Source organism: Oncorhynchus clarkii, chromosome 33 (assembly GCF_045791955.1).
Source record: "Oncorhynchus clarkii lewisi isolate Uvic-CL-2024 chromosome 33, UVic_Ocla_1.0, whole genome shotgun sequence".
In the NCBI taxonomy this organism is placed as follows: domain Eukaryota; kingdom Metazoa; phylum Chordata; class Actinopteri; order Salmoniformes; family Salmonidae; genus Oncorhynchus; species Oncorhynchus clarkii.
The window spans coordinates 1,978,358-1,992,332 of NC_092179.1; the positions used below are offsets into that span (position 1 = coordinate 1,978,358).

General features: G+C 42.1%; 1 protein-coding gene across 2 annotated transcripts in view; it reads right to left on the reverse strand.

Annotated features, from left to right (window-relative positions):
• Nucleotides 1-11,136: 11,136 nt before the first annotated feature.
• Nucleotides 11,137-13,975, reverse strand: part of LOC139393059 (segment polarity protein dishevelled homolog DVL-3-like) — a 55,514-nt gene continuing 52,675 nt past the window's right edge. The window contains exon 15 of one of the 2 annotated variants that reach the window (XM_071141396.1): nucleotides 11,137-12,363. In XM_071141396.1, the coding sequence (XP_070997497.1) occupies nucleotides 11,936-12,363 (428 nt within the window). In that variant the 3' untranslated portion in view covers nucleotides 11,137-11,935. The remainder of the gene's footprint in view (nucleotides 12,364-13,975) is intronic. The other variant, XM_071141397.1, reaches the window with a different exon arrangement.

Consider the following 13,975-nt stretch of genomic DNA (forward strand, 5'->3'; position numbering starts at 1 on the left):
ACCTACCATTTGACATCAAGAAGAGAACAGGCTCACAGCTAGCCATATGCGAAGTCAAAATATGCACGCCTGATGGTGGCGGCAGTGCACTACAACCACTGTTTATCGACATGCCTGTTTGGCCAAAATGTGAAAAGATGACCGCTTTATGAGGATGCAGCGGGCAGACTGGGTCAGGGAAACCCCTGGGCTTCAGACATCTGTGGGGCACACTTTGTACCAAACAATTATGATGGCTACCAACAGTGGAAGAGTGGATTCACCATAAGGCTGAGGCTAAAAACCGGTTCTTTGCCCACAGTCAATGTATGCTCCAAGTCCACTGACACCATCAGTGTTCCCAGCTAACAATTCTAGGGAAAGAGAACATTTTTGTGATGTTAGCCTAATGTTTGAGTGTCCAGTTTTCCATTATTTAGGGGAAGATTCTACACTATCAAATAAGTTAATGTCAAGCAGAACTGAAGTAAAACGTGGTTACAATGTTAATAATAATAATACATGGGACTTATATAGTGCTTTTCAAGGACCCAAAGTTGCTTTACAATTGTAGAAATAAATGGGTAAAAATGTATATACAACATTAATGTTCTAGACGCATTTTATGGGACGTTGCCAGGAACATTCATGTGAGAGTTAGGAGAATATTCAATCAACGTTCCACCAAACATACATAGAACATGCTTGCCATGTTCTCATAATATACACTAATGTTCTAGACACATTTCATGGGACGCTGTTAGAATATTAATGTCTCCAGTTTTCTGAGGGTTAGGAGAATATTCCATCAACATCACACCTAACATTCACAGAACATGGTTGCCATGTTCTCACAATATAATATTCTAGACACGTTTCATGGGAAGTTGCAAGACCATTCCTGTGTCCAGTTTTCTGAGGGTATGTCACGGCTGTCGTAAGAACGGGACCAAGGAGCAGCGGTTGAGTTCCACACAAGTTATTTCAAAGTGAAACTTAAACAAAATATATCCAACAACGAGACAATATCCCACAAACACAGGTGGGAGAAATACCTACTTAAATATGATCCCCAATTAGTGACAACGATTACCAGCTGCCTTGGGAATCATTGGCAATCATACAAAACACCAACATAGAAAATATAAACTAGAACACAACATAGAAATTATAAACTAGAATACCCCCTAGTCACGATCTGAACCTACTACACCATAGAGAAACAAGGGCTCTCTCTGGTCAGGGCATGACAGGGTAGGCATAGCAGTGGGAAGTAAGGGTGCTGAGAATACTTATTTATTTAAAAACATTAATATCTACAGTGGAGCGAAAAAGTATTTAGTCAGCCACCAATTGTGCAAGTTCTCCCACTTAAAAAGATGAGAGAGGCCTGTAATTTTCATCATAGGTACACTTCAACTATGACAGACAAAATGAGAGAAAAAATCCAGAAAATCACACACTCCAGGACCTTGAAATGCTTCTTACGAAGCCACTCCTTCGTTGCCCGGGCGGTGTGTTTGGGATCATTGTCATGCTGAAAGACCCAGCCACGTTTCATCTTCAATGCCCTTGCTGATGGAAGTATGTTTTCACTCAAAATCTCACGATACATGGCCCCATTCATTCTTTCCTTTACACGAATCAGTCATCCTGGTCCCTTTGCAGAAAAACAGCCCCAAAGCATGATGTTTCCACCCCCATGCTTCACAGTAGGTATGGTGTTATTTGGATGCAACTCAGCATTCTTTGTCCTCCAAACACGACGAGTTGAGTTTTTACCAAAAAGTTATATTTTGGTTTCATCTGACCATATGACATTCTCCAATCTTCTTCTGGATCATCCAAATGCTCTCTAGCAAACTTCAGACGGGCCTGGACATGTACTGGCTTAAGCAGGGGAACACGTCTAGCACTGCAGGATATGAGTCCCTGGCGGCATAGTGTGTTATTGATGGTAGGCTTTGTTACTTTGGTCCCAGCTCTCTGCAGGTCATTCACTAGGTCCCCCCGTGTGGTTCTGGGATTTTTGCTCACCGTTCTTGTGATCATTTTGACCCCACGGGGTGAGATCTTGCGTGGAGCCCCAGATCGAGGGAGATTATCGGTGGTCTTGTATGTCTTCCATTTCCTAATAATTGCTCCCACAGTTGATTTCTTCAAACCAAGCTGCTTACCTTTTGCAGATTCAGTCTTCCCAGCCTGGTGCAGGTCTACAATTTTGTTTCTGGTGTCCTTTGACAGCTCTTTGGTCTTGGCCATAGTGGAGTTTGGAGTGTGACTGTTTGAGGTTGTGGACAGGTGTCTTTTATACTGATAACAAGTTCAAACAGGTGCCATTAATACAGGTAACGAGTGGAGGACAGAGGAGTCTCTTAAAGAAGAAGTTACAGGTCTGTGAGAGCCAGAAATCTTGCTTGTTTGTAGGTGACCAAATACTTATTTTCCACCATAATTTGCAAAAAAATTCATTAAAAATCCTACAATGTGATTTTCTGGATTTTCTTTCCTAATTTTGTCTGTCATAGTTGAAGTGTAACTATGATGAAAATTACAGACCTCTCTCATCTTTTAAGTGGGAGAACTTGCACAATTGGTGGCTGACTAAATACTTTTTTGCCCCACTGTACACATGAGAAACCACAGCTAATGAAGTCACTGAAACCCTTAACAAAGAGTTGCAGTCTGTTTTGGAATGGGTGGCCAGTAATAAACTGGTCCTGAACATCTCTAAAACTAAGAGCATTGTATTTGGTACAAATCATTCCCTAAGTTCTAGACCTCCACTGAATCTGGTAATTAATGGTGTGGCTGTTGAACAAGTTGAGGAGACTACATTACTTAGCGTTACCTTAGATTGTAAACTGTCATGGTCAAAACATATAGAATCAATGGTTGTAAATATGGGGAGAGGTCTGTCCGTAATAAAGAGATGCTCTACTTTTTTGACACTACCTTCCAAAGTCCTGCAGGCTCAATTTTTTTCTTATCTTGATTATTGTCCAGTCGTGTGTTCGAGTGCTGCAAGGAAAGACCGAGTTAAGCTGCAGCTGTTCCAGAACAGAACGGGACGTCTTGCTCTTCATTGTAATCGGAGGGCTGATATAAATACTATGTATTCCAGTCCCTCTTGGTTAAGAGTTGAGAATAAAAAACATTAATGTGTTGAAAATTCCAAATTGGTTGCATAGTCACTTACCCCACCAGGATCTTTACACAGTCCCCAAATCCAGAACGAATTCAAGAAAGCGTACAGTATTATATAGAGCCATTATTGCATGGAACTCCGTTTCCATCTCATATTGCTCAAAGTGAACAGCAAACCTGGTTTTTAAAAAACAGATAAAGCAACACCTCACTCCACAACGACTCTCCCCCAGTTGACCTAGATAGTTTGTGTGTATGTATTGATATGTAGGTTACATGTGCCTTTTGTATTTATTTTTATTTATTTATGTAGTTCTATCCTTGAGCTGTTGTCTATTAATGTTCTGTATTATGTCATGTTTCATGTTTTGTGTGGACCCCAGGAAGAGTAGCTTCTGCTTTTGCAACAGCTAATGGGGATCCAAATAAAATACTAAATACAAATAAAATAATAAAGTACCAAAAATGGCAACCTCGTTCTCTGTATGTTTGGTGGGATGTCGCCGGAATATTCTCACAGAAAACTGGACAAATGAATGTTCTTGCAATGTTCCCATGAAGCATATCTATAACATGGTAATCAGGTGTGGGTAAGTTATTTTTGACATTAAGGAAATGATCTCTTAAAAACAGTCCTTGCACATCACAGGAACATTCCTACTAAAACGTTGGTTAATGACCTAATGAGACGCTTAAGGGATGTTGTGGGAACGTTTGTTGCTAGCTGGGTTACTACAGCAGGACTGTAGGCAGCTTTGGTGATGGAGGTGAATCGGGTAGTAAGTAGGTACTGAAGTGCCCAAAGAGATAGTTTTGTCATGTTGTGTTGGTAGCAGACAATCATAAAGAAAGATAGCCAGCTATCTAAGTGCACCAGGCCATGTAAAACAAACTGGCTCACTCGGATCTAGCATGGTGTTTTGGAAAGGAATAAGCTAGCTAGAAATTAAGCTGCAACAACCCCAAGATGTAGGGGAGAGCCATGATGAAAGTAACATGGGCGAAAGTAACACATACATAACACACTCAGATAACACATAAGCTAGAATGACGTAGTGAACGAAAAGATGGAGTAGATGGTATGGGCTTGCAGGAGATGTGGTAAAATGTTTTCAAGGTGAAGGAAGCATGGAGAGGTCAGAGATAGCCAGACTTGTAAAATGGGCTAAGGAAAAGATGGAGTAGAAGGTAGGGGCTGGCAGGAGATGTGGTAAATGTTTTCAAGGTGAAGGAAGCATGGAGAGGTCCGAGATAGCCAGACATGTGAAATGGGCTAAGGAAAAGATGGAGTAGAACAGGGGTGTCAAAGTCAAATGGACGGAGGGCCAAATAAAAAAATCAGCTACAAGACGAGGGCCGGACTGTTCGAATGTTCATTGAAAAATTTTTAAATGACGCATATAGTCTAGTGAACCTAATTGAACCTACTGAAAACCTAACAAATATATTACAATATGATCAGATAAATAAAGCAATATTTTCTTATGGCTCTGTCAGTAATCTTTAATTTTCAACAGACACAAAAGACAAATTTCCTTTATATAAATATCCCCATAACATGAACATTAAATGAAAGAAACCGGTATTCAAGGCACCATCAGTAGACTATATTTTCTATTTTAGCAAAAGTGGGCTAAATTTACTTCAAAGAAAAAACAATAATAGCAATTTTCTATCATCCACTCAACTGAAATATTTTTAAAATATAATTGGATTGAAATACAAAAAAATAAAGTGCAAAAATCTATTAATCAAAAACAACACTTTGTTTAAGGAGAAGTAACATGCAGTGAAAACAAATATTAAATTTTAACTTTTAAACTTGAACTGAGTAAAAACTCTAAATATGTGATTGCACAGTAATGTTCACTTGTTTGAGGTTGAGGGTGATACTTGGTGGTGTCCCATCTTTTCCACAAGTTCATCAATGTTCGGGGTAAGGCTCTGAGCTGAAGAAATCCTCAGAATTGAGTGGAGGTGTTCAGCAGTAAGTCGACTTCTGTGTGATGTTTTGTTCAGGTTCATCAAAGAAAACAGTTGTTCACACAGGTATGTGCTGCCAAACATAGACAACGTTTGAGCAGCCTGGATGCGCAGCTGGGGCATTGTGCCGGGGAGGAAACGGGCGAACTCCGCAGCACCCACTGCCGCATATTTTGCCCTCAGTGCATCATTGCATTGGAGGTCAATCAACTCCATTTGGAGGTTTGGTGGTGAGCTTTCCACGTCAACAGCAAATGGGTTACCGAGCAGTTCCAACCTGCTTTTTTGTGCTTCAAAGTCAGCAAATCGGCGTCGAAAGTCAGCGGCAAGCATACCTATTTTATCAGCCAACTGTGTGCTCGGGAACGCACTGGTAGAGAGCTTCTCTTTCATGGTCTGGCAGCTGGGAAAGTGGCTCAAATTTTCTTTCCGCATCTGCGTCTCCCACAGAGTCAGTTTGGTTTTAAATGCCTTCACTGTACTGTACATATCAGAGATGACACGATCCCGACCCTGCAGCTGCAAGTTTATTGCATTCAGATGACTCGTAATGTCACACAGAAAAGCCATTTCACACAGAAACATTTCGTCTCGGAGTTGTGTTGTGTCTTTCCCTTTGCTGTCCAAGAACAGACAAATCTCCTCACGAAGCTCGAAACATCTTTGAAGCACCTTTCCCTGGCTTAGCCATCGCACCTCTGTGTGATAAGGCAAATCACCATGCTCCGTTTCTAACTCCGTCAGAAATGCCTTGAACTGGCGGTGATTCAAACCTTTGGCTCTGATAAAGTTAACTGTGCGCGTGATGATGCTCATTACATGCTCCATTTTCAAGGCTTTACCGCACAACGCTTCCTGGTGTATGATACAATGATAAGCTGTCAGCTCACCTGTCGCGTTTTCCTCTTGCATCTTTTCCCGTATCTTCGCCACCAGTCCGCTCCTGTGTCCACACATCGCAGGTGCTCCGTCGGTTGTCAAACCCACGAGTTTTTCCCAAGGCAGCTCCATCTCATTTACACATCTTGACACCTCTTCATACAAATCATGCCCCGTAGTTGTGCCATGCATAGGACGTAAAGCCAAAAACTCCTCTGTCACGCTTAGGTTGGAGTCCACTCCGCGGATGAAAATTGACAACTGGGCAATGTCAGAAATGTCGGTGCTCTCATCCACAGCCAAGGAATATGCAATAAAATCTTTTCCCTTTTTCACAAGCTGCTCTTTTAGATTGATGGACAACTGGTCTACTCTCTCGGCAATGGTGTTTCTGCTCAGACTCACATTTAAAAAGAGTTGCCTTTTTTCTGGGCAAACTTCGTCACAAACTTTAATCATGCAGTTTTTGATGAAATCCCCCTCCGTAAATGGCCGGGCTGATTTAGCGATCTCTTCTGCCAAAATAAAACTGGCCTTGACAGTTGCGTCCGCGTGTGTGTCCGCGTGTTTCGTTTCATAATGTCGTCTCAGATTATACTCTTTCAGTACCGCCACACTTTCTCCACACAGAAGACACACAGGTTTTCCAGCTACCTTCGTGAACATATACTCCGACTCCCACCTTGTTTGAAACCCCCGGTTCTCAGTATCCACCTTCCGTTTTGCCATTTTTGATGGGTATCTGAAAGTTAATTTTACTGTGATGCTGACGACTGCTGTGCCAATAAATATTGAAATGAAGCAGCCTACTGCTCGGTGCGTCACCTTTGCATTGTGGGAAATGTAGTATTGGTGCGTGTAAAAGATCTGCGGGCTGCCGGCTTGCTGCGGGCCGGTTCTAATAATAAATCAAGATCATCCCAGGGGCCGTAAAAAACCTTCTTGCGGGCCGGATGTGGCCCGCGGGCCTTGACTCTGACATATGTGGAGTAGAAGGTAGGGGCTGGCAGGAGATGTGGTAAATGTTTTCAAGGTGAAGAAAGCATGGAGAGGTCCGAGATAGCCAGACATGTGAAATGGGCGAAGGAAAATATGGAGTAGAAGGTAGGGGCTGGCAGGAGATGTGGTAAATGTTTTCAAGGTGAAGGAAGCATGGAGAGGTCCGAGATAGCCAGACATGTGAAATGGGCTAAGGAACAGAAGTTGGGCTTTGGAGAAACGACATCAGTGCGTGCTCTGGAAGCAATGCAGCAGATGAAGTGTGGCAGGAGCGTGGTGAACTGATAGATGATATTATGGACAGCGAGGAAGGAGAAGAGCTGTGTGTAGTGGGAAGATGTGTGTTGAGGAAGAATGGCGTCAAACATAAATAAGAATCTGGACCAGTAGGAGTGACTTTTTTGGAGAAAGTGGACCCTTAACTTTTGGCGGATCCATTTGTGGTTTCAAGGTGGGTGAGAAAGTGGTTGGGGGCAGTTGAATCAGTGAAGGTAACCTTTAGTGTACTTGTGGTATTTGTTTGTGTTTCTTCTGACAATAGGGAGCAGGCACTCCATGTCACACAACTTGGGTCAAGATCTGTTTCTTGCTCTTAGGAGGAGGGCACCATTGAAAGGAGGAATTTCTGGGGTAGCGTTGTGTGGAGCAATTGAAGTTGAAAATTCTTGCCGTTTGTGACGCCCACCGTTTGGTGCGATGCAGACCCGGTGGGTAGCGAGTCATTGTCAGCCCTTTTGAGTTTTGAGTCATGTTAGGATATATCAGTTATCCTGTTAGAGCTTTGGTACAGAATCCACTACACTGTTTCAGGTGCAACATTTATGGTCATGTTGCATTAGTGTGTAGGAGGGAGATTCCAAGATGTGGGAAGCGTGCAGGAGGGCCTGGGACAGAGGATTGTGTAGTTTCGGTGGATACAGTTGTGTGTGTCAACTGTATGGGTACTCATGTTGCTAGGGATTAGAAGTGTCCGGTGTGAGAGAGGCAGGTTGATGTGGCTAGAGTCAGAATAGTGCAGAGGGTGTCATGCTGAGGCAGTGAAGAAAGTGGAGGTGGATGGGTCAAGGGTGAGGAATCCTGAGATGATCCCAGTGAGTAGTAGATTTGTGCCAGCACAGAGGGATAGGGCAACGAGTGAGTTATGCTTCATCTTAGCGTTCATAGCAATGGTTATCAACTGTACTGCACAAATAGAACGTAAATCCCAGCAAATAGATTTAGTTGTGGCGGCAGCAGAGATGTATTTGGGTGTACGAGATTTGACTTCAGAAGAGTTATAGGGTGAGTTGAGTGACGGTGTCCCGTCCTCCCAGACCGTTGGCATGGGCCAGGAGCAGATAGGGTCAAGCTAGTAGAATGGGGTAGTGTGTTTTTAATGAGTGTAGGTTCCAGCTGCAGAGAAGTACTGTACCTGAGTGTATGAGATTTTACTGCAGAAGAGTTAATGGGGCGGTGATATTATTTGTATGAAATAGTGATAAATAGGTGTAGGGTTAATTGTTGGTGCAAGTTTTTCTTTTTAGGAACAGGACAGGCCTACCTAGTACAGTAGGTGGCGGTGTACCCAATCCCAAAGAAGAAGAAGAAGACATAAGTTGTGTTCGAATACCCATACTAACATACTGTGTACTACATACTTAATGAGTATATACTACATACTATATACTATTAGTTCATTTTAGTATACTGTAAATGAACAGTATGCTTTCAGTTGAGCGTACTAGCTCTTCGCATGTCTACCGGAAGTTGATGCTGTTGCTATGCAACCTCTTGCTAGCTAGTTAGCATAACACATTACTAGTTAGACATTTTACGACTTTGGGTGTGATCTTAAATACAATCTGGAGTGCCAGAGAGCATTGTCAGATTGTCCGTTTGTAAATTCAGAGTGTTTCGCAATGTCCATTGAGAATGCACAATGACTATACCATATAGCTAAGCTAAGAATGACGGGAATAATCAAGTCAATAAACATTGTGTAGTTAGTTAGCCTATAGTCCATATACTGGCAATTTGATGTATAAGTAGCCAACTAACATTAGGTAGCTAACTAACAACATACCGGTACATACTACTGTAATGATATGCTATACGGTTCGTAAGGACAGCGTAGCTAACAAATTGTCAGCCAATATAACGTGTAAGGTAACTTATTTGAAAAGTTATTACTTTATTACATTGCTCAACATTTTCTTAACATTTGTCATAGTTAGTTAATGCAATGAATCTGTAGCTGCTCTCATTGTACTCCGACTGCATATTTTCCACCATTTTCTTCAAATCTGGAAACGATGTGAAGCCACGCCCATTTTCTGAAGAATTGCATTACAGGCCCTAAAGTATGGGAATAGTGTCCATGTCCCGCCCTGGCCTTATTATTCTTTGTTTTCTTTATTATTTTGGTTAGTTCAGGGTGTGACATGGGTGATGTATGTGTTTTTCCCCCTGTCTAGGGGTTTTGTATGTCTATGGGTGTTTACTAGTCTAGGTGTTATGTATGTCTATGGTTGCCTAGATTGGTTCTCAATTAGAGGCAGCTGTTTATCGTTGTCTCTGATTGGGAACCATATTTAGTCAGCCATATTCCTAGGGTATTTCATGGGTTATTGTCTATGGTTAGTTGCCTGTGTCTGCACTTGTTTATATACAGTGCCTTGCGAAAGTATTCGGCCCCCTTGAACTTTGCGACCTTTTGCCACATTTCAGGCTTCAAACATAAAGATATAAAACTGTATTTTTTTGTGAAGAATCAACAACAAGTGGGACACAATCATGAAGTGGAACGACATTTATTGGATATTTCAAACTTTTTTAACAAATCAAAAACTGAAAAATTGGGCGTAGTTTGATGCATATGTTATATAAATCCAACATATGCACCACACAGAATGCACTGCGACTGCCTTGGCAATGCAATGCTGCAAGGCCAACTCATAATGTACTTCTGGTGGACCAAAATGCAAAGACAGTGATGGTGTGACCTAGGTGTTATATTTTGACACGAGGCATTAGTTCTATTTTTGAAGCGTGACGTGCTGCTAGTCCCGTCTCTCCCATCTCCTCATTGGTTTTTAGTTGCATATACCCACGTGGGTGATTGAAAGATGAACTGAGATCCACACTCCAGTCCAGTTGGTGGTGGTATGCACCTTAAAGTTTCGCCATATAAAGTCCACAGAAGAAGAAGACTGAAGGAGGAGTGATCAAGATTAAAAAAAAAATTATAATAATAATTACTAGAAACTAACTAGGATTCCCCTTTCATCTGTGGATTACTTGAGAACACATGATTTTGTGACTCAAAATGGGTCAAAATTCTACAAAGATCCAGGAAAAAGGACATTGTATATTTCAGTTAAAATAACCCAATGTTTATATCTCAGGACAAATTAGCTAGCAACAGAAGGCTAGCTAGCTAAATGGCCATCAACTTTTCATGTATTTCGACCTGTCCCCAAATTAATATAGTTTGGTCAGAGTTTGTTTTGATATTTCAACCTGCGTGTCCTGATCGCATCTGGTGTGGCGGGACAAAATGATGGCGCACGCATGCACCCGTACGATGGCGCACGCATGCGCGTGCCTGGTCTAGTCAGCATGTAAGAATAGGGCTCGAAATGGATGTTGATGATGAAAAAGACAATAACATATCGCAATATACCAAGAGAGATATGGAGAAAGAGATGGAAAGAGATTGGGGCAACATGCTTCTCAAATTTCCTTTACTAAAATGCTGGATGTCACAAAATGCCCCTGTGTCATGCAGGGTTGGGGTGATGGGGTCAAGTCAGGAAGTAAATTGAAATTCCCATTCCCATTTTTTTCCTCAGAGGAGCTTTGATTTCAGTTTACTTTCAGAATTGAAAAGGAATTGACTCCAACCCTGGTGTCGTGTAATATATTGGTGCAAGGTTCAGCTCGTATACTCTTCATCTTCCAGTATTAATTGCACTGATTGGTTAGAGCGTTATCTGAGATTATGATCACAATTAACATGACTGCTACTGAGTGTAAAGCAATGATAAGTAATTTACTCCCTCTTAATACCTTTTCATCTATGCTCTCTAACCTTCTCCATCTCTCTCCCTGTCTACATATAACTTTTGTGGAGAAACTCAACATAGAAAGATACAAAAATACCTGAGACAGTTTCATTTTCTATGTTTTATTTCGGACGTTAATTTGAGTCAGCTCAGAGAACACTCAGAAAGAGTAACACCAACATCCTTAACACATTCATGGGACCTGGGACATGTTCATTAGGCACCAAATGGAAGAAAATAGACAAACAGGGAGGGACTACCTTAACCTATTTCTCCAATAAGAAAGGCAAATGTTTGTTTTCTGTTGCTAAATGTTTTTTAACCGTTGCATGCCCTAATGAACACAACCCTGTCCACAGTATAAAATTAGGAATTATAATACCATTTTTTCAGAATAGTAATTTAATAGGATCTCTATGGTCCACAGTCTCTCTCTATCGCTCTCTCTCTTTCTGAGCCTTCTCCCATCTAGTATGGACTGTGTTGATTTTTAAAGAGGGTTTGCAATGGAGGGTCCACAGAGATTTGAACACAGTTGAATGGGACACATGTAGAGGAAAAATTCAATTCCAACAACATATTCACTCACTCATATACACACACAGGCACACACACTCAAACTGATGTGGAAAAAAACATATGAACAAAATTGTCTATTTAATGGGCATCAAGAGGAGAGAGAGCTGCATCCACACCGATTTTCTTCACTGAAGAAAGTGCAGGCGCCACAACACTGGCGACAGACAGACAGAAGGAGAGCTATGCAGTTACAACCATATCCCTCTCAGCACCACCGGTCTTTCTCTTAGCCTCTACCTCCTTTCCTCCTACTCCACCACCTCCTTCCTCTCCGTACCAGGACGTCCAGAACACCTGCAGTGAGGATCAGCCCTCTGGATAACACATCACATGACATCAACGAAGAACTCACTGGGGTTGCCCATGGCCATGCGGAATGATTGTCGTGAGGCGGTGAGTTCAGGGGGCACGGAGGCTAGGTCTCGGCCTGGGGGCAACCCAGGGGGGGCCGTGATGGGGAGGGAGGGCGGCGGCTGGGCTGGCAGGCCGGGGGGTCCGTACACCAGGCTACCGCTGTGGGAATGGGTGCTGTGGACACTGTGGGCCAAGCTGATCAGGCTGTGCATGCTGTGCTCGTTAGGGGGCACCGCCACTGAGCGATCACTGGGGGCATTTTCCTTCCTCAGCTCTGATTCGCTGCCACTCCCTGTGTGGCCTGTGGACTTGGACTCGCCACCACCAGCACCACCGCCTGCCCCCCCAGCAGCCTCTTCCTTCTTACTGCCACTGCAGTTGGACCCGCTGCTACGACTCTCTGCAAAGGAGAGAGAGAAAGGTTGAGAGTTAAAGGTGTATAGTCTACACAGAGTATTAAGGTGTGTACCCTGCATTCGGAAAGTATTCAGACCTGGTAACTTTTTCTTCATCAATGTACACACAGTACCCCATAATGACAAAGCGAAAAACGTTTTTTAGAAATGTTTGCAAATTAAAAAAACAGAAATACCTTATTTACATAAGTATTCAGACCCTTTGCTATGAGACTCGATATTGAGCTCAGATGCATCCGCTTTCCATTGATCGATATTGAGCTCAGATGCATCCTTTTTCCATTGATCATACTTGAGATGTTTCTACAACTTGGAGTCCACCTGTGGTAAATTCAATTGATTGGACATGATTTGGAATGGCCAAACTGAGCAGTCGGGGGCGAAGGGCCTTGGTCAGGGAGGTGACCAAGAAACCAGTGGTCACTGACAGAGCTCCAGAGTTCCTCTGTGGAGATGGAAGGACAACCATCTCTGCAGTACTTCACCATTCAGGCCTTTATGGTAGAGTGGCCAGCCGGAAGCAACTCCTCAGCAAAAGTGATTAATCGGATGACTGTTATTTATTTGATCAACTAACTATGTTTAATTGTTATCTGATTAAATTAATCATGTAACAATTTATTCCTTATGAGTTTGGGGCACCACGGGAAAAGTTGTTTAATGAGTTACTATCTCCTGACTTAAACTCTAAAGATATCTGTATATCTCTTACATCAATAACAGTCACTTATTAATCATTATTACCTCATATCAGTCTCATTTTGAACGTAGCATAGTCCTTGATATCTGCAAGAACCCTAACCTTATTGATGAATCAGCAATACACAAATGATTTATTTACTAACTAACTCAATAATAACACAGAATACATAAACACACACACGGTATCGGTTATTGATTACTAACGTAATACAATGAAAACAGGTCCCTAGTGGACTAACAAAAGCATGGTCGTTTGGTTATAAAAGATGGAGGGATGGAAAGAGAGAGACAAAGAGAGTCAACAATCGTTGTTACATTTGGAAGCTACGCTCACGGAAATACGAATACTTAGCACCCTAACCACCGCTCATTCGGATTAGAAATGCAATATATATATGGGTCCTATGGTGAAGTTGTTGAGGGATGTAAGACTCTGGTTTATCCACTAGAGGTCACAATGTCCTTTGTAGAGCTTATCTGGTAGTGGAGTGTTTTTTAGACAGATACATCAGATGTACCAATGGTTGTCATAGAGCCGTGGTTCCCAAACTTTTTATAGTCCCGTACCCCAAACATTCAACTTCCAGCTGCGTACCCCCTCTAGCACCAGGGTCAGCCACACACACAGTTTATTGCCATCAGTGTAAGCCTGCCACACACACTGTATACAATACAGTTATTAAACATAAGAATGAGTGTGATTTTTTGTCACAACCCGGCTCATGGGAAGTGAAAAAGAGCTCTTATAGGACCAGGGCACAAATAATATTAATAATATAATAATAATAATAATAATGAATAATTTTGCTCTTTATTTAACCATCTTATGTATAAAATCTTATTTGTTCATCGAAAATTATGAATAACTCACCACAGGTTATGAGAAGGGTGTGC